Source organism: Capsicum annuum, mitochondrion (genome assembly GCF_002878395.1).
Source record: "Capsicum annuum cultivar Jeju mitochondrion, complete genome".
Taxonomy (NCBI): domain Eukaryota; kingdom Viridiplantae; phylum Streptophyta; class Magnoliopsida; order Solanales; family Solanaceae; genus Capsicum; species Capsicum annuum.
Window position 1 is genome coordinate 208,056 of NC_024624.1, and position 26,945 is coordinate 235,000.

A 26,945-nucleotide genomic window follows, 5' to 3' on the forward strand; every position below is an offset into this window, starting at 1 on the left:
TAGACAACGAGGAGATAGAGGGGATCAGGTAGTCAAGCTATACCTTTCATGGTTTGCTTTAGCAAAGATTGTAGAATTAGCCAAACCTATAAGTAAGGCGACATTCGAGTCTATTACTAAAGTAGATTATGATATGGATAGCTTTAAGGAAATACATGCGGATATTAGGAGTTTGACTCCTATTATTCGTAAGTATCTCCCTACAGTTCACACGATACCCTTGGATAAAGGGTTGTCGTGGGTCCCTACATGGAAGAGTACTCCAAATGACGATCGTATGTTCGATCGGAACGCTGTGCCTAACATATTTACTAGTTTGAAATATGAGGTTGCCTCGTTTGCAAGGGATGTACGTTTTGTACATTCCCTTCCAGATGGAGTATTCTCCCCAGGTATTCTATTTGCAAAAGGAACGCTTTGGCCTTTCAATTACAAATGGAATACTCAGGTCGCTAATAAAGATTTCACTCTTTACGAGACTCCCCCTTATGGCGTTGGTCATGTCTTTAATGACTTGGCTAATGCCTATGAAGGGAGGTATCTTCGACCTGGTAGGATCGCTCAGGTTATTGAAGGAGGTGGAAAGAGACGACTGTTTGCCATAGGAAATTATGTCAAGCAACGTCTCCTTCGCCCTGTACATGATTGGGCTATGGAGGTTTTGGCCTCCATTCCCATGGATGGAACCTTTAATCAAGGAGGTCCCATCGACCGATTATGTAGGTGGGCTTCAACTCAAGGAGATAGACGCTCTCTTAAGGTCTACTCTTTTGATTTGAAATCCGCTACTGATCGGTTCCCACTGTCGATTATCCATGAGGTTACTTCAGCCTTCTTTGGACCGACAGTGGCATCATGTATTGTTAATGGGACCTTTGGATTAAATTCCTTCGACATAACTTCTCTTCTTCAACCTAGATTGAAATGGAAATCTTTCCAATCGTTGTCGAAAAGGAAGCCTGTCTTAGTGAGTTTTGTCCAAGGACAACCATTGGGGTATTATACCTCTTGTGCACTTTTCTCCCTATCACATCACTATTTGGTGTGGTTGGCAGCCGAGCGGTCATCCCCAGATAGGGGAAGGTTTACTCGCTACGCTCTTTTAGGTGATGATATAGTTATCGCCGATGAGGGTGTAGCAAGGGAGTACAAACGGATTCTAGAGGAGCTCAGAGTAACTATATCTGTTCCTAAATCTTTAGTTTCAGATAATGGTTCCTTTGAGTTCGCAAAGAGGTTTGTGGTGAATTTTGAGAAAGACTTATCACCTATCTCTTTGAAAGCTCTATTATCTGTTCGTACAACCTTGGGTTTATGCCAATTGGCGGATAAGTATGATATCAGAAATGATTCTACTCTCTTCCGGTTGGCGGGTGCGGGTTTTAGGGCTCGTGCTCGACTGCGATCTACAACTTCTTGCGGACGTCGTTGGCAGAGGTTGTGGGTTGCTGCTCATAAACCATTGAGGAATAGTCAGCTACCGTTAGAATGGTGGATTGGAAGAGGTACCCCTCTCAATCCCTATTTGAAGGGAATCATGGTTGACTGGCTTAGAAAGGAGTTGAAGCCTAAGCAATAGGTGCTTCCTCCTGAAAAGCTGACCTTTGAGGGTGAAAGGGACAATGCCGAGTACACTTTAGTCCACAATTGGATGAAAATGTGGTTAAGGTGGTTACATTGGTATTGTTCCGTAGCCCTCTCCCCCGACCCTCCTATCCAAGACCTTTTCTCTCCTCCAATTTGTAGTACTACTTGGAAAAGATCAAACAAGGATATTGATATATTCGACGTTTGGTCTTCTCTGGAAGTGTTACGATTTGGTGGAGGGAGATTGGTTGAATAATTGCCCTCTCCCTTTAGGGGAAGGTGATGTCCGATTTCCCGGATGGATACGAGGTGGGATGACAGGTACTGACTTCATGATGGTCCCGAGTGATCACCAATCACAAAGGGATATAGGATGATCACATAGTTGAATTTAAGCGCACCTTGAGCGTTAAAGCCTAAGGGCAAATAGCTCTATGTAAAAGTAGGGCGGGGGGCCCTTAGGTAGAGCTGTGGCGGATTGGTAACCCGCTACAGCTCACCCCCAAATTCCTCAATTGTTCTTCACTAAGAAATTCACTTTTCTTTTCTTTTAACATAGAAAATAGATCTTTTTGGTATGTTGAAATATTAGTAGGTTCTTTAATAGTACTAGCTTGATTTTCAAGTTGACTGTAATATTCTCTCCAAAAATGATCCAAAATGATATTCTTTTCTTTCTTTTCTGCAGAACCAATATCACTCGATTCCTTTACCGATGACCCTGTGAGGGTCGTAAGAAGCCTTTCTGAAGAACCATTTATCATTGACATGAGATTAGATGTAGAATATTGAGTTTAGGTAAGTAGATTCTGATCCAGGTCCTGCTACTTTTGGGCGATCCTGGCTGTCACGGTGGAACAAATGAAATAGGCTTTCTTTGGGCGATGTTGAGGCGTCGTGGTGCCCATGATAGCTGACGACGTGGTGCGGGTGCGGGGAAGAGTTGAACTCAAACTACGTTTATATAGAGAGGAAGCTCGTACAGCCCCAATCAAATGAGACAAGTAGTCAAAAGAAAGGGCGTACTGCGTCGAGATAGCTTACTGCTTCAGGGTGGTGATAGGATGAATCCTCGCGAAAGGAGCGGAAGTAGGGGCGGTTAATAGTAAACTACAGGGGCGAAAGCGTTGAAAGCAGTTGGTTAGGATTACCCAAGCTCGGGGTATACTTTACCCTCTAGAGGTCGGTTAGGCGTTGAAAGAGATTCAATTTCCCCTAGGTAAGGTGCGTAGCGGGTCGCTCTCACATCACCACGAACTAAACTGCTAACTACCAATTCTCCCATCCTAAAGACTTCGCCCTACTCGCTTGCTAATGGAGTGAACGAAGGCACGGATTATATACCAATTGCCACTTACGTGGAGCGAAGGGGAGAGGAAGAAAGCGGCCATGATAGTGTAGGTAAAGTAGCTAACGTCTGGTCGAGCATCTGTAGCTGATGAAACAAGGGGAATAGCGGTAACAAAGCCCTTTAACAGGGGTAATACTAAACGCTAGAGGAAGTCGGGTGGGGATTACTGAACTCAAACTACGCGTAATACGTCTACGCTCGTTTAAAAGCCGCTAAAGCCTATTCAACGAGCTCCAGTAGTCGTAGCTCGGTTAGCACTGTTCTAGCTGCGATTTAGCTACTTTACGCTAGTATTGAAGAGAGAGCAGCTGTGGCCAATGAAAGGAGCGGAATAGAAGGTGCGTAGCGGGGGAGAGAAGTGGTAACACAGGGGTACGGGTCGAAACAACTTCCATACTTGTAGCTCGGGGCAAAGGAAGTTGGTTAGGAGTAATTCACTGGACGGCGGTAAAGTGAGGAAAGAAAGCGTATATAGTCGTTTAGCTCCATACTTTCCGTATTAGCACAACGAAAAGCAAAATCAAGGTTTCTACGTCGAGATAGAGTTGGTGCTACGCAAGAGAATAGAGTTTATGGATGGGAAGAGATGAAAGGTCGTACTGCGTCGAGATAGCTCATAGGTCGTACTGCGTCGAAAGAGATGAAAGGTCGTACTGCGTCGAGATAGCTCGTCAGGTCGTACTGCGTCGAGTGAAGGAAGCTATTCAGAAGCTTACTGAGCAGAAAGCCGATTCGTTGGGCGAGCAGAGGAAAGAAAGAAAACACTTACTTATTGCTTTGCTGATTTCATTCAAAAGCGAAGGAAGAAAGAAGTGCTGTGCTGACTCACCCAACGGTGAATGAGGAGGCTCTTACTACTCACCTAAGAGAATAAATAAATAGAAAGAAACTAAGATAGAACCACGTTAGTGGCAGATAGAGTAGGTGACTGTGAAGCTCTCCGACCGAGGCAATTCCAAGTTGGAGCTTCGATAGCACACGAGTCTGGAGCTGTGAGGGCTCACTCGTCCTTGCCTCGAGCCGATGACGCCAAACCCAAAGTTTGAAAAGCATCCGAAGACGCATCAGTAGACGTAAAAGAGATCCTATTCCCTAAGTGGAAACTTCCTTTCTTCCCATAGGGAAAGGCTAACCATCTTGAAAGCTACTTTATCAACAAGCTCTACCCATTGGTCTGAATCTTTGGATTGTCTTCCTTCTATTTCTGACCTCCTTTTGTAGACTCCGTAAGAGAAAGACCTTGACTTTCCCTAGCTAGTCTCATTTTTCGGCTTCTTAGCCTTTGGCTTCAAAGCCCTAATTGTCTTTGCGAAAAAGTCTAGAATTCGATGTCTTAAGCATATAACAGAACTAGCTTCATTCCGCTTTAAGTACTACAATTCCTACTCCTTCTGAGCATTCTGTAGAGCTTTGTTCTCTTATGAAATTGAAAATCAGCAGATTTCTAGCCTTGCTTACAAGCGGGTTGTAGTTAATTATGCTATTAGACATCACCTGAGCCTGGACTTTCTAAGACTTATCACATTCCAATGATAGAAGAATAGGCAGCTGCCAAGCCTTTTACCAAAACCCTAAAATTACTCGCTCAACGAAGAAATTGAAATAAAGGGATGGCCACGAAGGTGGCAAAAAGAGAGATTTTAGACTTTGTAATCGATCATAGAACAGAAGCGGTGAATGATTGAAGTAGCGAAGGCCTTGAAAGCTTTGTCTTCGTTTAGAGAAGAAAAAAGAAGAGCGAGAAGAGAGTATGGGAACGACGGTTTGACTGCAACAGATCTCATGAAAACGATTTTGATATTGAAAAAACTGGAATGAAGGTCACCCCCAATACAAAGGAGTTTCTTTCCTTTGAAATCAGCTAAGCATCTAATAGCCAAGAAGGCAGAAAAGGGATCGTTTCATGCGATTCAATCTCAAATCAGGGGATTCCATGGTAAATAGATAGGCTATTCAATAAGTTCAACTGGAAAAGGGCCTCTTCGGTCTGATTCCTTCATCCGGAAGAAAGGAGCTGGTATTGACTTGTGCCCTGCTATCAGTGGTTGCTGGCTGCCATCCCTGCCCGAACGGAACGAAGAGGCCCTGCCCATCTCTGAAGATCAACTTGACTAGATGGATGTGTTCATTTTGAACTCTAGGGCAGCTATGAATCAAGATCAAGACTTTCCTCGGGCATTCATGTGTATGGTGAATCACTATCTACCTAGGATTCTGCTTTTGACAGAGACTGGACTTAGTGCTGATCGCGCGGATGCTATCTCTGAAGACTTGCCTTTCGACGACTAGACTGAGACGACTATTCCTTTTCCGGCTATGAATTCCTCCAATGTTGAGAGCCCCGATTCAGCAAACCATGGGTAAGGGAAGGAAAGGGATCAGATTAGGCAGTTCCAAGAGAAGAAATCAACCGATCGACCGCTTTTAGACCGGAGTAGGGAATAGGTCACATCGCTAGCCGGCGAAGACTAGATGTCAGAAGATTCGAATAAGGAATAATAAGTCACCACGCTTAGGGAAAGGAGTTCTTCCGCCCCGGTTAGGCCAGCCAGGAGCTAAGCCCCAAGGGAAAGGTCAGCTGAACGAAGCCAGCTAAGGAATAAGAGCTGGGGAAGAGCAGGAGAGCAAAATTGACCCTCTGAAAGGGAAAAAAGTAACGTAAGGAGTTTCAGCTTCTCTCTGGGCTTTTTCTTGAACCGGCTTGAAGCGAAGGAAGGTATTTAAGACCCTACGACTATTCAATAGAGCATAATTGTCTCATCCCAAAGGAAAGATGAATGGGAAGAGGTCTGCAAAGAGGTTCCACTTCGCATCCTAAGGGAAGCCCTTCCTTATTTCGATGAAAGCAATAGATTCGCAGACGACGGAGACTCTCGCTTTTCCTAGTAAATAGGCCACGTAGCTGGCTGGATTCGAAGATAGAGCCCCCTGCCATGATCCGCTGAAAGTGAAGGTCAGTCCGTTTAAGAAAACCACCTAAAGGATCCCGTTGAAGCATCGTCTTCAGAGTCCCTATCATCCCTCTCTCTCTTCTCAGGCGGGGATAAGTCGAAAGACTGAGCCCGAGAATCGGTGGATTAGACTAAAAAAATGGGACAATCCTGAGCACTTTCTTCTGGCTACCATACTCGGATTACCAAGCGAAGGACACAGCTAAACCTCAACATGAGCGGCGCATGCTTATTCAAGCGAGGAAGCTCTGGTTTTCAAAGAAATACAAATACATGGATTAGATAAGGAGGCAAGCGAAGTGAGTCTAGGGTTAGGCACAAGCGGCTAAGAGTGCAGTTCTTTAGGGCACCGGTAGAATTATTCCCAATCTCTCTTTCGAGAATTCTTTTATCACTTTCTTCTTTTGTTTTTCCAAGACACCAGGGATTTTCCGATATTTCTTTCTTATGTCTGTTTGTTCTCTTGAAGATTGAAGAGATTAGAGCATTCAACTAGTAAATGTCACTAGTTGAGATCTACTTCTACTAAGGTTGAAAGACTTTAGGCGTCCCGTTACCTCGCCTTGGAATAGAATCAAAGAGGATAGGGTGAGTGGAATATGTAGGCGTAGGCGGTGGTAAACTTCTCTTTCCGGTAGTAGAAGGGAAGCTCGTTAGGTTAGCTCGTCCGGTAAGAAAAAGTGCAAGTGACTTCTAGGATTTCTAGTTCCGTGCTCTAGGGCTTTGACTTCGAATTCGAGAATTCGATTACTTTACTTAAAGTTGATGGCAGATGGACCTCATTCTTTCAACCTATTTGTGCAAGCAACCTATTTATTCCCTTTCTCTTAGGAAAGACCTAGAAAGATCACTCCTAAAAGCAGCCTTTCTCAACTATACGATAGCACTGCTGCCACTTCTGAAGCTAGGGACTTCTTTCTGTCGATACCTTTACTGTAGAGAAAGAATAGGGGCGAAGCGGTTGAATTGGCTTCAATCGAGATTTCCTCACCTTCTTCTCTTAGGCACTCGAAGCATATTGGAAAGTTTCCAGTCGAGCGGGAAGGCTTAGCTCAAAGACTTTCAAGAGCTTGTTGGAGGAAGGAATTCCGGTAAGGCACTGATTGCCCCCAGGCTTAATGCCCGAGGAAGGAACTTCTTTCCCATTTCTAATTCCACTAGGCCTGGTATCGTCATGTTATTGTGGCCTACTCGCCTGGGGGTAAACTAGCCTTACCATTTTCTATCTGGCTTGGATTTACGGAAGGCTTCCTTCCGTCTCCCTACCAGATGGGCATGGTTAAACAACTTCTTATCGAGTCTTGTGAACCTGACTGGAGTTATGTCGAACGTTTGGCGACTGACCACGAGGCCAAGCTCGATGAGTGAGGAAATAAACCTCACAAGAAGTGGCAACTCAGTTTATAGGTTCGCGCTTGCTGTGAGTACGTTCGGTGGTATGCTGAGAAATCTGTCGATCCCACCCTTCCATCTCCTCTCCTTACAGTCGAGTGGCTTCGCTCCTCTTGTCATCCCGGATAGAATCTCTGCTCCGCTTGTTCACTCCCGATAGGCCTAAGCCGGATATGGGTGTTTACCTAAATAGAGCAGAACGGCAGCGCAAGCTCACTCTTGAAGAGACTTACATACCAGTATTTTAGTTTGTGTATTGAACTTTGTTGATGCTCCCTTCTGTCGAAAGTTATTTGAATGCTTCGGTGGTCAGGCTCAACATGTTTATTCTATTGTTCATGGTCCCCCCATTAACTACTTCTTGCTCCAGCAGCTCCCACACCAGACGCTACTACAGCTCCTGTTGCTTAGTCCCTTCGTGTGGTACCTTTGACTCTTTCTGGTGCTGCGCTGCTTAAAACTAGGGTCCGTGAAGGTAAGGATTGCTTTCAAAGGTAATGGACGGCCAGGATGGCTGACGGGAAGCGAACCGGGGACCCTAGACCACCAGGAAGGACTATTGACCGAAGGGTCAAGTTTTTAAATAAGTGAAATTGGTAACTAGAAGATAGAGACAGAGAAGGTTAGGAGTGCAATCGCTTATGCTCTTGAAAGGGAAAGGTAGCATTGGAATGTGCCTGAACACCGTTCGTGATTCCCACCCGGGAATCACTTCACTCCAGTCGTTTATGCTGTTGAAAGGGAGAAGTGGTTAAAAAGGCTGCTTTGAAGGCAGAAAGTGGATCGTAGAAAAAAGAGTAAGCAACTGAAGAAATTTCGTATACAGGTTTTCAGTATTAGAAAGGTCTGGGTGATTGCAGTATATTTTGGCCTGTAGTTAGCTCCGCTTAAGGTAGTGAAGTGAGCCATTAGCTCAGATTCCGCATCTAAATCATTAGCTCAGCTAAGGAATCAAGCACCCAATCCGATAAGAGCATCAAATACGAATCACGTCCGAGACGGGAGAAATAGCATAGTAGTAAAGAAAGCGCATAAACCCATTCCTTCGCAAATGGCGCCATAGCCAACGCTCTATCTAAAAACCATTCTTTCTTTCAGGCCGGTAGGGGGAACCTTCCGCATGAAAGCGAAAAGAAGCGAGCGATCAAGAAATGCAAAGAAAAGTTCCACTTCTTCTAAGATAGAATAAGAATAAGCAGAATTGCTTAAGTAAGGTAGTCGCTTCTTTTTTTCGCTTTCTAGAAATATCATAAGAGAAGAAAGCTGGCAGGTTGGATCCTAGAGTAGATTCCTGCTCTTGAATGATCGACGAGCTTCCTCTTTAGTTCTTTGATATTGGGTTCGTGTGAAGTGTACCGCTCTTTTTATATAATATAGGAAATTCCTTCTTTTTTTTGAGCCCTTTTTCGTTTGTGCATCTTTCTCCCATGCTTTCCGTTGGTCAACAACCAACTAAAGTGCTCTATACTTCTTCACTACTCGTACAGGCTTGACGGAGTTAAGCTGTATTGAGGGAATCATCTTTTCTAAAATCAAAAAAATATGATGCGACGCATTTTCCGCTTTGATGAAGCTAGTCTGAACTCAAGTTCCAGTTCCAGTAATATAGCTTCGCCTTCGTCTAGTAGTTCATTCGGACCTAGTAGTATTGGGATTCAAAATCCTACGAATCAATCTGCTACGACTATTGGCGATTTTAGTCTTCGGTCGTCCAGTACTCAGGTTGATGGGAGTGGTTCGAGTATTTCGAATAATCATGGTTTTTTTGAAGGTCTGGACCCTACTACTTCTACTACTCAAGAAAATATAGCGGACTACCTAAGGGGTGAAATCTTTGAATCCGTTCAAAAAGTCTTCACAAATCATTGTTCAGATGAAGACAAATTGCGAGCAATTAGTGAAAATTTGCATAATGATGAAGACAGCACGGGTTTTCTAAGGGAAATTATAGAACATTTAAAAGACAAACAGGGTGAGCACTATGACTTTGCCCTAAAAGAATTTAACGTGATTGTAGGGGGGACACCTCCGACGATCACCAGTCCACTTGAACAATTTGAAATAATCCCATTGATTCCTATGAAAATAGGAAACTTATATTTCTCATTCACAAATCCATCTTTGTTTATGCTACTAACTCTCAGTTTGGTCCTACTTTTGGTTTATTTTGTTACTAAAAAGGGAGGAGGAAACTCAGTACCAAATGCTTGGCAATCCTTGGTAGAGCTTATTTATGATTTCGTGCTGAACCCGGTAAACGAACAAATAGGTGGTCTTTCCGGAAATGTTAAACAAAAGTTTTCCCCTCGCATCTCGGTCACTTTTACTTTTTCGTTATTTTGTAATCCCCAGGGTATGATACCTTATAGCTTCACAGTTACAAGTCATTTTCTCATTACTTTGGGTCTCTCATTTTCGATTTTTATTGGCATTACTATAGTGGGATTTCAAAAAAATGGGCTTCATTTTTTAAGCTTCTTATTACCTGCAGGAGTCCCACTGCCATTAGCACCTTTTTTAGTACTCCTTGAGCTAATCCCTTATTGTTTTCGAGCATTAAGCTCAGGAATACGTTTATTTGCTAATATGATGGCCGGTCATAGTTCAGTAAAGATTTTAAGTGGGTTCGCTTGGACTATGCTATGTATGAATGATCTTTTATATTTCATAGGGGATCTTGGTCCTTTATTTATAGTTCTTGCATTAACCGGTCTGGAATTAGGTGTAGCTATATCACAAGCTCATGTTTCTACGATCTTAATCTGTATTTACTTGAATGATGCTATAAATCTTCATCAAAGTGCTTATTTTTTTATAATTGAACAAAAGCGAGTCTGAATGGGTATACTTAGTCGTGGAGCATTCCGAGTCTTTGCTTTAGGGATCGTTCCTGCGCATCTCCTTACTTTATAGCAGTTATTGCTCCGGTTCCAGAAGGTATATAGCTCTCGCCTCAGCTTTTTCTTTGAAATCGGAGACTGTTCCAATTTCCTACTGAGATAGGCAAGCGGAGGGAGAACTAGACGTATCTTGCTAGGCAAAGACAGGTTAGAATGGATAGCTCGCGGGTGGGATTGACGGGATAGATCACTATTGCAGAAGGAGGTAGAACCGGGGGAAGAATTATGGCTATAAAGGTCCTCGCCCTCTTAGGCACATGGTTCTAAAGATTCAATCTCAAAGCGGTACTAAAGATTAGGCAGAAGAAGAACTAGAACTCGAATTCTTCGCCCCTCCCCCTGTACCAAGAAGCAAGTTCAGAACATAAGGATAATGGGCTCGTCTATTAGAAGTTATTAGTTTACGGAGCTATCTCAGATATCTCGAGTAAGGAGACGGGACGGGTTTGATAGTTAGAGTTCTATTTCTAGGAAGGAAGAGACTATCGGGAAGCTCACTCTCGGCCGGGCTCGAAGCAGAGGGTAGAACGTAATATCTCTTGTTGGTTCAGCTCATCAAGCTATTACAAAAGAGTCCTCAAAGAAAGCAAGCAGCAAGTCAGTCTGCGCATAGCATACTCTCTCAGTTCTTCTCCTTTTACGACCGGTCGAAGGGGAATGGGCCAACTCGAAATGGACCAATTCGAGAAAAGGGTCAAGATATGGTGCTGCGGTCAGAACAAGGAATCCTTTCTAGGAGGGTAATGCAAATTGTGATATATCTCAATAGTTAACGGAAAGGAATAGGCGAGAGGAGAAGTGTTGTTTGCAAGCGAACCCAATAATGCCACGAGGCGGAGAGCCTTTCGATGAAGCCTGCACCCACTGGGAAAAAGGAATAATATACCTTGCCAGAGTTTCCCCATAAGGGGTCTTAAACAACATAAGAAAAAGCTTCACCGACTGCTTTATCCACAAGAATGTCATAAAGGTTCTCTCCGGTCTTCCTCAAAAAGACAGCTTTAGAGCGCAAGTCAAACTCATGATAGGCGAGCAATCACGCGCACATGGTTTAGCGGTTTGCTGTGCTCTGTGATCTTATTCTTCTCCAAGACCCGATGCTTCATCTGCTTCTTTAGCTTAGTAGGACTTCAAACACGCTATTGCGTGAAAGATTTCCCCATTTCATTGCTACGGATCCGTCGGAGCAAGCGGTTAAGGCCAAGGGCGGAAGAAATGGGGAAATGCCTCTGCCAGGGAGGTATAGAGCTTCTAACCACGTGTACCAACTGTCTAGGGGACAGCGTGTAAATCAGCTCATAGAGAGAACTGAGAACTAGCACTTAAACTATAGGGATAGGGGGCAGAGCGAGCGTTAAAGAAAAAGCAAAGCTCTCGGCAAAGTCGTGGATATCTAATTGGATTAGGAGCGGAATCTCCTTTTGATTTGGAAGGTTGATATAGCGGAAATTCCAGTTTTCCCTAAACTAGAAAAAATGAGACAACGAAGTCGCGATGCCTACCTTACCATCTTAGTCCAAATAAGGGTTCTAAGGAGGAAGTGGATCATCACCTGGCCCAATAGACTCTATCTTCCCCCTCAAACCTAGTTCTTCCAATAGGGCATACCCTGCTTTATCATCAAAGAGAACTTTCTCATTCTTTCTTATGAAAATATAAACCTCGTTGACGAATCTATGAAATGCTATACCTGGAAACCTTTTAGGAAACTGACTATCGAAAAGATTCTTTAAGGCTATATCGAGTAAAACCCGAGTGATATCACCCGCAGGTGGTATGCCTGAGCCGCCACTGCTTGTATAGACGCGAATACCTCCCAAATCTTCAAAAACAGTGAGGCTAAGAAAGAAATTAGTCTATAAACTGATCCATCTCCAACTAAAGGCTTTACCCACGATTTGATCATAGAGGAAGGAATTTCTCTTATTGATTCCCCCAAGTCAATCCTGTACAGTCTATCTACCCTTTCCTCTTGTTGAAGACAAGAATAAAAAGAAGGAAGCAGACAATCGATTCGGTAACCTTCTTCCGGCATCTCACTACGATAAAGACGAAGTAGGGTTATGGATAGCCCCATTAAGACCAATGCATCCTCTTTTCTAGAGGGCATAATTACATGAATTATATCTTCTCCACCGCCTCCCGTAATCATGAATTCTGGCCGCTCAGGTATTAACCCCTTTAAAAAGTCCCTTAGATCTCTCCCCATTACTCGCTTTATTTCTAGGGGTGATAGAACATATCCCCCCCTGATAATAAGATTTTGCATATGAAAGAGTCTGTCGAGAGGCATATCCATAAATGGAGGATTTTGACTCTAAACGAAGGAATCTGAGCTTTATCAACATTGATAAGCTTTCTAGCTTATGCAGGCAGCTGGTGGAACTCCTCAAAAGTGCCAGAAATCTCCTCATCAATGGCATAATTAGCTAGGCTATCTGCCACAGCATTTCCTTCCCTGTACACATGAGAAAATCGAATTTATTTATCCCTCAACAATGTAATAATTTTCCTGACTATTGTATCAACAGCCCAGGGTGCAGACACCTCTTGTATCATGATCAGTCTAGCAATGGTTGAATCAGTCTCAATCACCACATTTGTGAAGCCTTTATGCACACAGATTTCAGCAGCTAACTGAATAGCCATTATCTCTGAATACATATTAGTTTGAACGGGTAGCAGCACACAAAAAATCACCAGCAGCATCTCTAAACACCACAGCAGCACCACTCTTACCTGGATTACCTCTTGATGCACCATCTGTCTTACATTGAATCCATTGTCCACTAGGGAATTCCCAACATACTCTTCTATAATGTAGCCTGGGGATGTAGCTCTCCAACTCACTAACCAATTCAGGCCAATTAGAAGACAATCTTTTCATCTTAGGAAACCTGTACACCAGTAAATTGTGCAGAGTTGCTGAAACCTGAGAAATTAGCCTGTTCAAGGAGATATTACCACCATACCTTCTTTTCTTTCTCCTCTTCCATAGCTCCCAGACAACTACACAGGGCAATGCTTGATATAAGGGCTTTAGATATACATTTGCAGGGTGTTTCCACCACCTTTGAAATACCTGCTGTAAGCTAACACCATGTGTAAGACCTGCACCCAAGGAAAAGTACTGCCATACCTTATCAGCACATTGACTCTTCAGAAAAAGATACTGCATGGTTTCTACTGTTGGTCGATTACAACACCAAGACCTTGAGGGCATTGTATATCCAAGTCTTGTCAGAATGTCATCCAAAGGAAGTTTGCAATGTCACACTCTCCATGAGAAGAAAGATATCTTGATTGGCAACCATAACGCTCTAACGCACGTCGTTATGGCGCTTTGGAACACTGCCGATCGCCACCTCTTGCAAGCAACCGTCGGTCACAAATGGGAATAATCATACGCTATCATAGGCGCTTCTAATTTCTTTGGAGATTCTCAATGCAGCATGCGCTGAAATCCGCCTAGCTACTTACTACTCTACTTAACAACAAATCCAAAATGAAATGGAATTCAAATTGGTCGAGAAAAAGAACCGCGCTAGTCGGAATTTGGGGAAAGATAGAGAGCTCTCTAGGCTCTCCTGATCAAATTGAGAGTTCGCTTTGCCAGTCCATGAATATGCCGCACCCAGCAGTTCGAGGAGTTGGCCAGATACGGGTCGAAGCCCTGCCTCGAAAAAGTCAGGACTTTTGGGCAGATTCCAGTATCCGACCCATCTCTTTCTGCCGATTCCCCGGGTTGTCGGAATCTCTGGTTCGATCAGGACCAGGAGTCCCATTCATTCGTTTATGGGAGCGACTCTCTGTTCCCATTCTCCACCGGGTCATCAAGTGATTAGCCAGCTCAATCCATTTTTCCATCCGATGATCTTCACCCTAGGACTGACTCTGTTCGACCTGCCTTGATTGCCTAGCTAATGCTACCGTCGCAAGCAACCTCTCAAAGAATAGGGAGTGAACGACCCTTCTATCTAGATCGGTGATTCCGTTCGGCCGAGCCAGCTATCGAAAGTCTTGCAAGCAACCTACACTAAGCTAAGCGAGCTAGAAGCTAAAGTGAATCTTTTTTGGCATCTTTTTCTTTGCTTTGACCGCGACTTTGTTTGGTCTTCCTCTTTCCTTCGGCCCATGTTTCAAAGCTAGCAAAAAGTTCGAGCCTTCGGGATCTCTCTTGAACGGCGGTCGGTCAGTCCTTTTCTTCTGTTGATACTGAGACTGATGCTTTGACTGTCTCCCATATCATTCGATAATAAAGATCCACTACTTGCCTTGTCGACGCTAAACTCAGTACCTCGCTTCCTTACTAGTACACCTACTAGACCCATACTCATTACGAATGTGTTCACCAGACATCTGACTTAGCAACCTTCTGCTTAGACCGGCAACGATAAGGAAGGAGATCTATGGATAATGGGATATAGAAGTCAGGTGCGACGGTCAGCTCAGTCAGAGCGGAAGCGGTCAGGCAAGGTTATCGTCAGACAATGTAGTGCAAGCGACGGGTAGCGCTTGCCATATGAAGAAGGCGACTACAATGGGAGACGAAGGCGACGTGGGCTTGCCATATAGATGTAGCGCTTGCAAGGCAATTCAGACGACGTTAGCAAGATGTAGCGCTAGCTAGGTTAGGGTAGCGCTTGCCATAAAGAAGCTAGCCAGAAAGCAGGTCAGGCAGGCGAACGATAGTACAAGCAAGCTAACACGCGGGCGAGGTTGAAGGGGTCTTGCGCAACCTTCGGATTATCGCAAGCGCAACCTTTGACCCCTTCGTCGACAACCTCTCATTTGTTCGACTACTCGCGGGGCCTGCTGCGTTTAGGTATAAGAAGCCCCACCCCGGAAAAGAGTGTAAAGCAGTACTCATGTTAAATTGTGTCCCTTGTAAACGAAAGAGCTCATGCCATAAATTGCTAATGAAGACCGGGTCCCCAGTCGCTGACAATTGAGTGTGGCATTCCATGCAATGAAACTATCAGTCAATGACGTGTTCGTTGCCAAGGTAGATCTTTTTCTTTGCCTTGAAAGATATTGCGTATAAAGAGAAAGATAGCCAGTCCTCTTGGGCGGCCGAGAGTGTTATGTAAAAAGGACCAAGGAGGATCCTATCCGTCAGGAGAAGGAGGAGGAGTAGGAGCTAGCCTTAGGTAGGGGCGGAATCGAATGATTAGGAGATAAACAATGAGACAAAGGAGAGCACTTAGACGAGTCAGCCAAAAAGAAAGACCACCAAAAGTAACGACCACCAAGATAGGCATAGTAATTCGATCTTTTGATCACCCATTTTTGGAAAACCCTTTTTGGGGGCTTCCGCCTTACACACGGAAGATTGGATTGCCTGAATCACGAGTCTTATATACTGTGTTACGATCACCTCATATTGATAAAAAGTCCAGAGAACAATTTTGGATGAAAATCAAGAAAGAATTTCTGGTCATAAAAACAGAAAGGCATGAATTGCGCAAGAAGTTCTTTCGGTTAAAACGCCGTGCGACTCGGAGGACATAAGACTTCTTGGTCAAGCCAAAAAGATTGCCGACTGGATGCTCCTACCCCACCATGCCTGGCCCTTTATCTTACCTTAAGAAGAAAGAGGAGGTATGAAGCGTGGGACAGAATGCAAGAAGTGTATGATACAACAGATAACCTGTTGGAGTGGCGGCAACCCTCTTGATTGATCAACGCGAGTGAACTGTGCTTAGACGCTTCGTAAAACCGCACCGATCTACGAGAGGAGCTGATAGATGAGTAGGCTTCCCCTTTCGATTCACGGAATGTGATCTGGGACACGATGGGAGTTTGCGTGTCTCGGTAGGAAAGATATCACCGGAGTATAACACAAGATCGCCTTTTCTTGCTGCCATGGGGTCGACCTGTGAACAAGGTAAACCCAATGGGAACCAAAAACGGGGGTACCGCATTGGGCAGAAGACGATCCAAAAAGCGAAGGCTCACCCAGCTGAAGGAAGGGGGTGAGATAGGCAAGAGGTAGCTTGCTTCCAAGCCGGCCCGGCCGCGAGGAATCAAGAGAGCTTTGCCGGTGCTGACTTGGATCTCGGGTGACGGAATAAGGCGGCCAGAAGCGACGAGCAGTCGCGGTCGAAGCTTGGCTCTAGCCGATAGGCTAGCAGTAAGCTTGGCTACAGCGAAGCGCTTACCAAGCGCGAAGGAAAGGGCCTTCGCCACTTGAGCCGTATGCGGGGGAACTCGCACGTGCGGTTCTTAGGGGGGGAGAGCTAGTAGGAGCCATCCCATCCCAATAGCGTATATTTGGAGCTCAATATGAAATCCAATTTTCTTGCAAGACCCGTTCGGATAAGGGAAAACTCCAGAGATTGCTTCGAAATAAGATCCTTGCGAAGACCCTTTCTGGCCGTGTGAATGAAATCCATCCCGTGAAAGAAAGGAGAGCTGGGGAAAGTAAGGATAAGGCAAGACAACAGACCAGAGCACCGGCATAACAAAGAAGGTTTTCCATTATTTAAGCTACGTGATTTCGGGATCAACCTCAATGAATTCTGGCGTCACGGGCTGATCCGTAGCCCGCTCTGGGTGAGAGACTGCATGGAAAAGCTCGATAAACGTCCTCCTATCCCGAGGTTAGAAATGCTTTCCCGTCACCTGTTAGCTCTACACGTGTGATGTTAGCGACATAAAGTGCGAATCAAAGTGCATATTTTCTAACGTCCGGTTATGCTTCTGATCCTCTCCTAGCTGCCAGAACTCCTATCAGATTGTAATCAAATCAATCGTCGAAGCAGAAGAGCTTTCAGTAAATTTAGGTATTTAGCAGTCCTAGTTGATGCAATAAGAGACAAAAAAGCCTGCTGGAAATGAATAGAAAGAACCCGCTTTCGCTTTCTGCTTTGACGCTATGAAGTCGCTTTCTGCTTTGACGCTATGAAGTCGCTTTCTGCTTTCACTTCGGCCTTGTTAGATAGAGTCTCACTTTAAGGTCGAGTAGCTTCTTGGTCGCCAACACTCAATCGTCTGACGGTGTCCTATCATAGTTCTAAGGATTGAGAATGGTTGGTAGCTATATCGAATGAAAAAGCACTGTATGAGGTTTGTAGTTCATCAATGAAGAAAAGTGTATATAGACTGCACATTTCCATTGTTGCTAGACCTAATAGATTTCCTAGGGTTGCTATAGCTAATAGATATCCTAGGGTTGCTATAGCTAATAGATTTCCGACGGTTTGATTCATTTTATAGTACTTTTCTCCCCCTACCTCAACAAAGAATAGGAGGAGGGACCTCGCCCTTTAGAGCTACTTTAAAAGGTCCGACGACCCTTAACCAACAACAATGCATGAGAATGAACTCCTACAACAATGCATGAGAATGAACTATACCCGCTGCCTCAGTCGCTTTTTTGACAGCTACATAATCGCATAAACCCATCCCATTTCGGTTGGGACTATACCCGCTGCTAAAACGAAGGAGACCATAATCCCCAATCCAACAGCCTTGAGAAGAGGTTCACTAGCCGGAATAGCTAATTCACACAAAGGTTCATTGCTCATAGCTTGGTTCACTGATTCTGACTGTGTCCCACTCACTCTTTCTAGAAACTTGATAACCTGAAAACCTGGTACTTGATGTTAGGGCTTGAAAAAAGCCTCGTAGTCTATGTTGGGGCAAAAAAGAGATGGGTCCGGTATAGAGCTATGGTCCACCTTGTACCAAACAACACACCAGTCATAATAAGAGTAAAGTAAGGGCCAACATAACCCGGTCCGCATGATACTACATCTCTTAAGACTTTTTCAACATCCAATGGGTCATTCACTAAAGAACGATAGCCAGCCCCTAGACTCGATGAAGTGAATAAAGTTGTATCCGGTGAGATTTTACTAGTAATGTATTCGAATCCCAATTTATTATTGAATATGGTAAGCTTTTCTAATTCGTTGTTGGAATATTCTAGTTCTTTTCGTACACTATCTTCAATAGTCAATTTATTGAAGTACGTGAGGGTTCTGAGGTTAGCAATCAGCCTTCTCTGAATCGTGCATTGAGAATATTTCATCCCTGGTGGGAACACATATCGGAAAAAAAAGGTCCATTTGACACTGATAAAGGGAAGCCATTTCGACGTGGACGGAAGCCCTTGAGGGTTGGGGAGCTTCCCACTCGTTTCCGAGTGTCAATCAAAACGACGCCCATCCCCCCGACGAGCCTCCTCTTGCCCTCGCCGCAGCAGCGGTTGATATGGGAGCAGAGGTTTTCCACCCTTTACTCCAGGACCCCCTACGGCGGCAGGAACTCAATGAGCGCCTCGCCTTCTATTTAGGGGCGGAAAACCTCCCCTTATCTAAAATCGATTCGATTCTAGGGCAACAGCTTTTGATCGAAAAAAAGGTGGAATTCGCCCTTTTATCGGCCTGTCCGAAGAATACGTTTTAAACAACAGAGAGAAAATCCGTGGATTCATATTTTATCCTCATGGGAAGCTTCAAAAAGAGAAGACCTATGCCGCCTATCTCCACATAATGGAGACCATTGGACCGCACGAGAGCCCCCCGTATAAACGAGTTTTATCGGCCTTGCGTAACTGCGAGCTTCCGCTAAGGGGTCGTGGTCTAGGCTAAATTCTTTTTATTAGAAAGAATGAATGGAAAAAGGATGCTTCTGTTATGGTTTTCGTAGTTGCGAGAATTTTTTTTTTTTCGAGAAAAGGTCCCCTCCTTCAATATCATGATTGGGTCGACCAGGCCAGATCATGAGTGAATATAAAAAAAAATGTACATAGCTGTTCCAGCTGAAATACTTGGAATAATTCTACCACTTCTACTAGGAGTAGCCTTTTTAGTGCTAGCTGAACGTAAAGTAATGGCTTTTGTGCAACGTCGAAAGGGTCCTGATGTAGTGGGATCGTTTGGATTGTTACAACCTCTAGCAGATGGTTTGAAATTGATTCTAAAAGAACCTATTTCACCAAGTAGTGCTAATTTCTCCCTTTTTAGAATGGCTCCAGTGGCTACATTTATGTTAAGTCTGGTCGCTCGGGCCGTTGTACCTTTTGATTATGGTATGGTATTGTCAGATCCGAACATAGGGCTACTTTATTTGTTTGCCATATCTTCGCTAGGTGTTTATGGAATTATTATAGCAGGTTGGTCTAGTAATTAGGGGGCGGCCGTTCGGTCGCCTATGATACTAGGACCAATAGGTTCAAAATGGGTTTGTGCCGCAGGTGTTGAACGATCTACTCTACACAGGTGTGGGCTTACAGGGCTAGGGCTCATAAACCCTTTCTTTCATTTATCAATAGGGCCCTGCCCTGGTCGGTCACTTTTCTGGGCCGGGATCGATAAGTGGAAGTCATAAAAAAGAAATCTTTCTCTTCGCACCTCAGATCAAGAGGAAGGGTTGCTTGTCAAGCTGGCCTATATATAATAATAAGAAATAGAAAGAAATTTCTTATTATTATATAATAGAAACTATAAGAAAAATGGAAAGATTCGCTTTCTTTTAACCGGCTCCTTCTTCTTTGTCAACGCTACTAAGGACCTATAGGTTTGCCTACTTTACTTATTAAAGATAATGAGAATGGGTTATTCAAACAAAAAGGAAAAGGCCCTACTTAGTTTCGCAAGCCTTTGTCATTGTCAGTCAACTAAGTAGGGCCTGAGGCCCCCTGCGAATCCGTAAATCTGAGGAGCATGCCGCAACAAAAGGATGGTCCCCTATGCATTTCATTTTTTCCTTAAGGGAAAAAAAAGTACCCCCATCATAGTGAACCTCTCCTTGTGATCGGGATGAGGTAGATGCCTCCCAGCCGGGGGGCGGATCGAATCGGAGTTTCCTTAGGTAGCCACCGACCTACAGTTATCCTTAAACTTCCGTGCTTGGTGGAGAAGAAGCGAACAAAAGTACGCTCGCTTGCTGTCTTGTTCTCTGTCGCGAACTGGGATCGCTCGCCAGCTAGGTCAGATTGGAGCAAGATTTTTTGAGAACATATTCCCCATATTCGGGGACAAGGGGCGGAACGACCTCTCGATCTACTTACTGCAGCCCAGGAAGAAAAACGTCGTCTAGGCGTTCCCTCTTGCTCCGATCTCCCCTACGCCTAGGACGTTGTCTGGGCCAAGAGCCATAGTTAGTTGCTGTTTCTGGTTGTTTCTTCCTCGTTGTTGATACCGGCAAGACCCAGCCAGATGATGTCTGCTGGTTGGTAGTGAGAGGACTCTTAGTACCTGCATACCCAAAAGAGGGCGCTGGTTAAAAAACAATCATTTGATTTTCTTTCTTGCTCTCCCTTAGCAGCGGGAAAGGAGTCTATCTATCTGCCTAGCTTTGGTAGATTTCCCCCAACGCAATCCACAGAAATTCCACGAATCCCTTGGTGGATAAGTCCGACGACTCAGCAGCAGTGCGGAATTGAGTTTCTTGTCTGGTGGATCTGATCTATAGTTAGGGGGCAATACATACCAAAAGGTTCGAAGAAGGAAGGCGCATAAGAGTATATAACCAACCTACCCTTCTGTATAACCTATTCGCATTAGTGAAGCGGTTGGATGCATAAGGGAAGTGCACGTTTGTGAGACCTTAGTCGGGATGCATAGGTGAGTCAACCTACGAGCACGGAAGAGCGTGGTACCGCTACCCCTCTCTAAGTAAAGGTAAGATTCTTAGCCCTGTAGATGACTCCATCTAAAATACAATAGGGACAGCCGTTTTCGGCTGCTCGTTTCGTATCTTGAAGAAAGAGTAGGCTTAAGTAATGTAATAGGGGTCAGGTCAATAATAGCTATGCTATTGCCCTACTGATTTAAGGCCTCCGCCCGATCCCGAATGCACATTTTTTCGGGTTCATCTTCAATTGATGTTTTCTTAACCTTTCGAAGACCTTGCGTAAATTTTCGATGTGGTCGGTTCTTTCTTTTGAAAAGACTACCAAATCGTCCACGTAAGGCTCGCATATGTTATGTAGGAGGTCACTGATAATTTGTGTCATCGCTCTTTGATATGTTGCACTTTCTTTTCTTTTTTTTGGGCATATCGTAGTAAGGAAAGGAAGTGAGGGCACTCATTCGAATCGAATAGCTGAAACTACTAGAACTCCTATTTTTCTGCTTTAAGAGAAGCCTTCTAGCTCGTTTTAAAGCGTTGAAGAGAGAGATAGGACATTCTAAAGATAGTTGTTGAGGAAGCGATTTCTAACTACGAGCCCGTTTTCAAGCTAACTGAATGCCTATCTGCTGCTAGTTCTGTTCCACTTTCTAAATAGAAAGGAAGAGGTCAGTCACCAACAGGAGGAGGATATGAAAGAGAGTACCAACAACCATTCCACTCGAGCGGAACTTCTAACTGAAGTTGCTCACGTTTTTCAGCGGGGTCTGGGCTACGGGGTCCTTTTTCTATCTTATGCGTTCGGGGACGGCCCCTCATGGATGCTATCTATTCTAATTCGAACTTGTTGGATGCCAACTCGGCCCTTCGACTTAGTGCGTCGGCAAATTGGTCCTCCCAGGCTTGTACTCAAAGACCATGCCGAACCCTGCATCAAAGTCTTGTCACCCTGCCCGCTTGGGGTCTGAGTAAGGAAAGAGCTCGTAGCCACGTTATTGGGCTTGTCTTGTTGATAACCTTGAGACCGGCGAAGACTGTGCTCCAGCTGGTGGTGAAGGAAAGGGGGAAGCGACTCGTTCCTTCCTTGCGGAGGAGTTAAAACAGACTATGACGGCTCCGTTGCTTTATATCTTTCTTTTCATTTTCTTTTATTTAGATAAATAATTAGAACTTATTGTTGAAGATAAAGTCAAGTTAAAGATCGCTTTTGACCTATATTCCTGATATAGAAGAAAGAAGCCGCAAGTTTAGGTAGAAAGAACAGCCAGTGTCAGAGAGATTACTTCTGTTGAACTCTTCCTTTACATGAAGGGAATGAATGCCTTAATGGAATGGAATCCGGGATCCAAGTAGATTAGGTTAAGGCAAGTATGAGTTCAACCCTTTTCTCATCGGGCCAGGATCGATAGCCGTTCGACCTGAGGAAAGTGCGGTCAGATTCAGAATCCCCAATGTCTTGTTCTTTACCTTCGCTTCGAGGGACAAGCACCGCATCTAGGTAAGCGGCATCTAATTGAATTGATTCACCGGATCTTCCATCTACGAAAATGGAAGAGATGTCTGTTAAGGTCGGCTTCATGAAAGCAAGAAAGGAAGCAAGTTTAGCGAACATAGAGATGGAAAGAGATGGATTTTGCCCAGCTGTTGTCAGACCAATTCCCATTCATTCTTTAATGGAATAGGGAACGGGCAGAGCTGCGGCTATCAGGAATGGGCGATAGCCTATGACTAAAAGCGCCGACTATCTATGAATGACCAGGATCGGAATGCCAATCGACGAGATGAGCCTACGAAAGATTGAAAGTTCAAACTATGATGACTGGCATCCTCACTTACGCAACGAAATTGAGTTGATGGAGTAGCCAGTGCCCTTGAGTTATTCTCTTCGGTATCGCCTTCTCTCATCGTTAAAGGCGCCGCAAGGCACTCGACTAGAAGGAGTGGATGTTAGGCACGCAGGGAAGACTCTGACTATGCGCTGGCACTAGCCCTGGGCATGGATTCTTCTTTGATTGAAGGAACGGGACAGAAGAGAACCAGAACCATATCCTTCACACATTCAGTCTGATCTTATCTGCGCTATTGCCCGATCATAGCTGTACTGTATTAGATTAGTTATCCGTCTCCCCTGCCCTGTTAGAACAGTCTGGTCTGTAACAACACAACCTGAAAGGAAGCCATTCCTAATAGGAAGTTTCCCTGGTGAAAGCTGCTACGCCCTTGCTTCGCTCTTTCCCGCCTAACTGAGAAAGTAACTCCCTGCCTTCGCGCCTGTACTCCAACTCAGTAGCTCATTCCGGATAAGCGAGTGAATTTCAAGCCGGAAGGAAAAAAGCGAAGTAAGCATCCAACTCTGGTACTAGCAAACGATGACTCAGGAAAGTAAGTGAAGGATAAGGGATTTGTGAGCGGACGGTGCAGCCTTAATCCTACGTTGTTGCTAAAGTAGCTTCTTAGAAAGCGAAGAGATGTGACGATGTAGCAGTTTGAGAATAAGATATATGACTACTGCCCAAAGCTTCGCCTTCCTCTAGCAGTCTCTCATCAGGATGGAAACCTGCACATGTTCAAAGCCCAGGTTTGCCTGGACTGGAGTTCCTTCATCCCTTCCTTTTAGTCTATAAGGTTAGATTAGACTGACATGCTAAGTCAATCCAGGTAGGAATAGGAAGAGTAGCTATGACCGTGGCATACTTTTACTGGATGGATGCCCTTCGTTTTCGAGTAAGCTTTGCAACTTCTAGTTATAGTAGCTAGGGAGGAAAGAGAGATTGAATGGAAAAGAATGTCGACAGAAAGGAAGGTCTCATTCCAGTTTGATTTCCATGCCTGCAGGAAAGAAGATCGAGAATGCCGAACTAGCGAATGCAGAAAGCAATTGAAGGCGTTCTAGTTTGTTCAATGTAGTTTGAAGACCTACAACAAGAGGACCCCTATAAAGCCCCTAGTTGCCAAAGATCAGGAAGCTCTTTGTTATGAAGAAGCCACAAATAAATCAGAGGAAAATTAGGGTCTAAAGCATATAGGGGTTGGCTACGGGCGGCACCCTATAGCTATAACATTCTGCGTGTGTAGATCCTTGACAACACAGAGGAAGTTGGAATAAAGATGGCATAGCTTTGGCGGTCATCACAAGGGTGTCCAACCAAGAAAATTTTTGGAGAGATGAGACAAATGCAGCCGGATTGCTCGTCATATGATGGGTAGCCTCACTGCAACATGGGTGGTATAGTCTTTTCCTTATTGTGTGGAAGATTCTAGTTTGGAATCGTCGCCGAGGTTTCATGGTGTAAGAATGGACTTAATTCACCTGAGAGAGTTGTGCTTTTCTTTTTGAAACTAGGGTCAGTGGTGAGAAGGCCGAGAAAGTGGTTAAAACCGTCATCGCATCGGTTGGAACCTTTCAACTACACCTAGGTGGCTGTTTGGTCCTCCAACTCTCAGTTTTATATTGGTTGATCAATAGGTATTTGGTGGTCTTCACGGCAATGATCTCCTTATCAGTCCTAAGGATTTACCATCCTTACGGAAAATGGATATAGATGATAAGAATTTAGGTGCATCTGAGCACATAAACCCTTTTGGTAAAATTCCGCAAGGAGGGGTGACCAAGAGGGCGATTGTGGTTGCAGTCTGGTTAACTGCTTCCACAAACACCCAGCCTGCTGAGAGGTATTATGTAATCGAAGAATCAGGATCTGCGAGATATGGATATGAAACTGGATATGCTCGAACCGGACCGCATCTCGATTTGCACATGGATAATCTGCTGTATTACCCTAAAGAGTCATACTCATATCCAGGGCATTTTGTCCTTGAAAGAGCGTCATCAGTCTAGCTCGTCATGACTCGATCATGACCTTAGGCGGAATTGGTCTTGGCCGGAAGAACGAAAGATACCGGCAAGCACAGAGCAGCCGTCAAAAGGGGTTCCGTAGAGTGGTCTAACCCCAGGGTAATCCTTGGAGCTTTCTCCATGCCCGACAAAGAGAACTTGGTGTGAATCGGGGTAGCTAGCTACCAGCTCGTCTAACTAATGTACTGATGTAATTCCATGCAAATATGGCTACCCGGCGAACATGAGGTCCCACTCACTATTCATGGCCAGACAAAAAGGGACCACTAGCCTAGAGAATCAAATAGGGAATAGGCCATGAGTTCACCCGCTTGCCCGAAGATGAAGGGGAAGAAAGGGATGCCAGGGACAGAGTAACCGGAGGGGGCATGAAATGAACCCGGAAGGGAAGCCACAGGAGCAGGAGTGGAGAGAAAGCGAAAGAGGAAAGGTGTTTTCCCATTCGATTGATCGATTCAGAGTCCCGAACCGAAGCCCAAGCCCATACTCTGACTAAGAAAAGTGGAAGTTCCTACCCTGGGAACATTGACATACGATCTTTCCGGATTAGGGAGCAGAGTATGAACCTGAAACCAATATGAAAGAAAGTCATCAAGCAAGATAGCAAGTGTCAAGTGTAGGTCTCCCATTCTATTACTGGGAGTTAGAACATGAAATGAAGAAGTAATAAAGAACGTTACCGCCCCAAATCTCATTGATTAGGTCTTCTGGATCACCTGATAATCGTCTAATCAAACAAATGTCATGACCTAATGGACTTTAGGACTAAAGCAGAGAAAGAGATGTCCTTGTCAGAGGACCAAGCCACTCGAACAAAGTTAGATTAGCGGAATGCAACTTCTTGACCGACGAGCTTCAATATGAGCTTCGAGAAAAGCATGCAAAGCACACTAACCTAACTCAATGAAGGCGACTGCCAGCACTGACTCAGACACACACGTGGGCGGTTGAGTAGTGGGTTGATTTGATCAGAAAAGTAGTATACCTCCGACTGAATCAATATCGCGTTCTCCTTTGCTGCTATGAAGGAAAGCGGTATGGATAGGAAAGCACAAGTTCCGAGTAAGCGGCTTATAAAGTCTTCTCTTGTACCTGGACCGTCGGCTTATATCTTCGGCTTAGTTGGAAAACCCTCCTATCGCTAAAAAGCGAGGTTTTCACCAGCACTTGAGCTAGTAGCCACTTTCTTAGATAGGGCTTTCGGCTAGTTTGTGTAAGCGTCTTTGTAAGCAATACCCCGAAAACTCCGACAAAAGAGATTGAATACCAGGTTTGTTCACTTATTTCGGGCATCATCTTACGTCATTCGTTAAAGCGCTTTCTATAAGCCTTTAATTTAAGGACGTTTTAAAGAAGAGAAAAAGTTCCGCATTTCCTGATTCTTGATAGCAGGAGAAATAGAGTCTTTTTTTGGCGACTGTAGCGGAGCCGAAGGAGATTCTTTCAATCGAGATTCGCCCAAAAAAAAGTACAAATAGCAGCCCTCGACCCCCCTAGGGTATGGCCTACCGGCCCGCAGATGTAGGAAGGCGGCCTGCCTGCTAACCAAACTGCGTAACCAAAGCGACTCCTTGTTGGTGGTTGATAGGTGTTGGTCCGATTCACCTATGTCAGTTCGAACTTGACGGGTCGTTCGTGTGGAGAATCTCTCTCGTTACTCAGGATTTCTCTCAGTTGATCCGATGCGTCATAGATAGAATGGAGTGGACTATACGCCGACCCACGTTAAAAGCTTTCTTCTCTTATGAAATTTCGATTGAATAGCAAACAATGGTTATTTCAAACACCGTCTACTGTCCCACCAACTGATCAGTGGGTTCATGCCGCACAGAAACCGAGACCTGAGAAGGAGGCTGTAGGAGAGAGTCCAGCATAACTGAAATCATCTAAGCTGACAAGGACCCAGAAAAGGAGGATGCTGAGGAAGAAGGTAATGGAATTGAAAATACAGACTGAAGCAGAGAAGAAACAGAATGTTGGTCTGATGGTAAAGTACCCAGCAGAAGGTAAGGCTGGGAAAGACCACAAGAAGCTGGAGAAGGGACAGACCTCGTCAACGGAGTTTTCTGATGAGCTTTCTTTCAGAAGGCTTGGTTCCGGAAGATGACCTGATGGAGGAAGACTTGAAGGTTGGTGAGTCAAGCAGTCAGACCCAGGTTAAAGAATAAAGAAAATGAGCCAAAGTTTCAAGTTCTGTTAGGTAACTTACCGGATAAGGTGGATTGCAAGATGATCCTGACTTTGCCAAGAGAGTTCATGGCAAAAACCAATCAGAATGAATCTTTGGAAAGGGATGTGGTGGATACTCAGTAAGCTTGCCATGAGGT

The 26,945-nt window shown here is 44.6% G+C and overlaps 11 protein-coding genes across 11 annotated transcripts.

Moving 5' to 3' along the window:
* The first annotated feature begins 133 nt into the window (after nt 1-133).
* orf481 (hypothetical protein) lies at nt 134-1,579 on the top strand. Its single transcript has one exon. The coding sequence runs from the start codon at nt 134-136 to the stop codon at nt 1,577-1,579; it is 1,446 nt and encodes a 481-aa protein (YP_009049714.1).
* Nucleotides 1,580-2,045: 466 nt separating this feature from the next.
* Nucleotides 2,046-2,357, bottom strand: orf103a (hypothetical protein). The gene has a single exon. The coding sequence runs from the start codon at nt 2,355-2,357 to the stop codon at nt 2,046-2,048; it is 312 nt and encodes a 103-aa protein (YP_009049715.1).
* Nucleotides 2,358-8,823: 6,466 nt separating this feature from the next.
* On the top strand, nt 8,824-10,119 carry atp6 (ATP synthase F0 subunit 6). The gene has a single exon. It carries the CDS (start codon nt 8,824-8,826, stop codon nt 10,117-10,119), a length of 1,296 nt encoding a protein of 431 aa, YP_009049716.1.
* Nucleotides 10,120-11,916: 1,797 nt separating this feature from the next.
* On the bottom strand, nt 11,917-12,480 carry orf187 (hypothetical protein). The gene has a single exon. The coding sequence runs from the start codon at nt 12,478-12,480 to the stop codon at nt 11,917-11,919; it is 564 nt and encodes a 187-aa protein (YP_009049717.1).
* A 366-nt stretch (nt 12,481-12,846) lies between these two features.
* On the bottom strand, nt 12,847-13,404 carry orf185 (hypothetical protein). The gene has a single exon. The coding sequence runs from the start codon at nt 13,402-13,404 to the stop codon at nt 12,847-12,849; it is 558 nt and encodes a 185-aa protein (YP_009049718.1).
* Nucleotides 13,405-13,686: 282 nt separating this feature from the next.
* orf111a (hypothetical protein) lies at nt 13,687-14,022 on the top strand. The gene has a single exon. The coding sequence runs from the start codon at nt 13,687-13,689 to the stop codon at nt 14,020-14,022; it is 336 nt and encodes a 111-aa protein (YP_009049719.1).
* A 1,400-nt stretch (nt 14,023-15,422) lies between these two features.
* On the top strand, nt 15,423-16,528 carry rps10 (ribosomal protein S10). Its single transcript is given in 2 exon segments — nt 15,423-15,672; nt 16,446-16,528. Coding segments are annotated over 2 exon segments (333 nt in total).
* A 1,286-nt stretch (nt 16,529-17,814) lies between these two features.
* Nucleotides 17,815-18,216, bottom strand: orf133b (hypothetical protein). Its single transcript has one exon. It carries the CDS (start codon nt 18,214-18,216, stop codon nt 17,815-17,817), a length of 402 nt encoding a protein of 133 aa, YP_009049721.1.
* A 713-nt stretch (nt 18,217-18,929) lies between these two features.
* nad1 (NADH dehydrogenase subunit 1) lies at nt 18,930-19,314 on the top strand (one part of a trans-spliced gene, as the record gives it). Coding sequence (YP_009049642.1) covers nt 18,930-19,314 — 385 coding nt within the window.
* Nucleotides 19,315-22,116: 2,802 nt separating this feature from the next.
* orf102e (hypothetical protein) lies at nt 22,117-22,425 on the bottom strand. Its single transcript has one exon. It carries the CDS (start codon nt 22,423-22,425, stop codon nt 22,117-22,119), a length of 309 nt encoding a protein of 102 aa, YP_009049722.1.
* A 1,869-nt stretch (nt 22,426-24,294) lies between these two features.
* Nucleotides 24,295-24,600, top strand: orf101b (hypothetical protein). The gene has a single exon. The coding sequence runs from the start codon at nt 24,295-24,297 to the stop codon at nt 24,598-24,600; it is 306 nt and encodes a 101-aa protein (YP_009049723.1).
* Nucleotides 24,601-26,945: the final 2,345 nt, after the last annotated feature.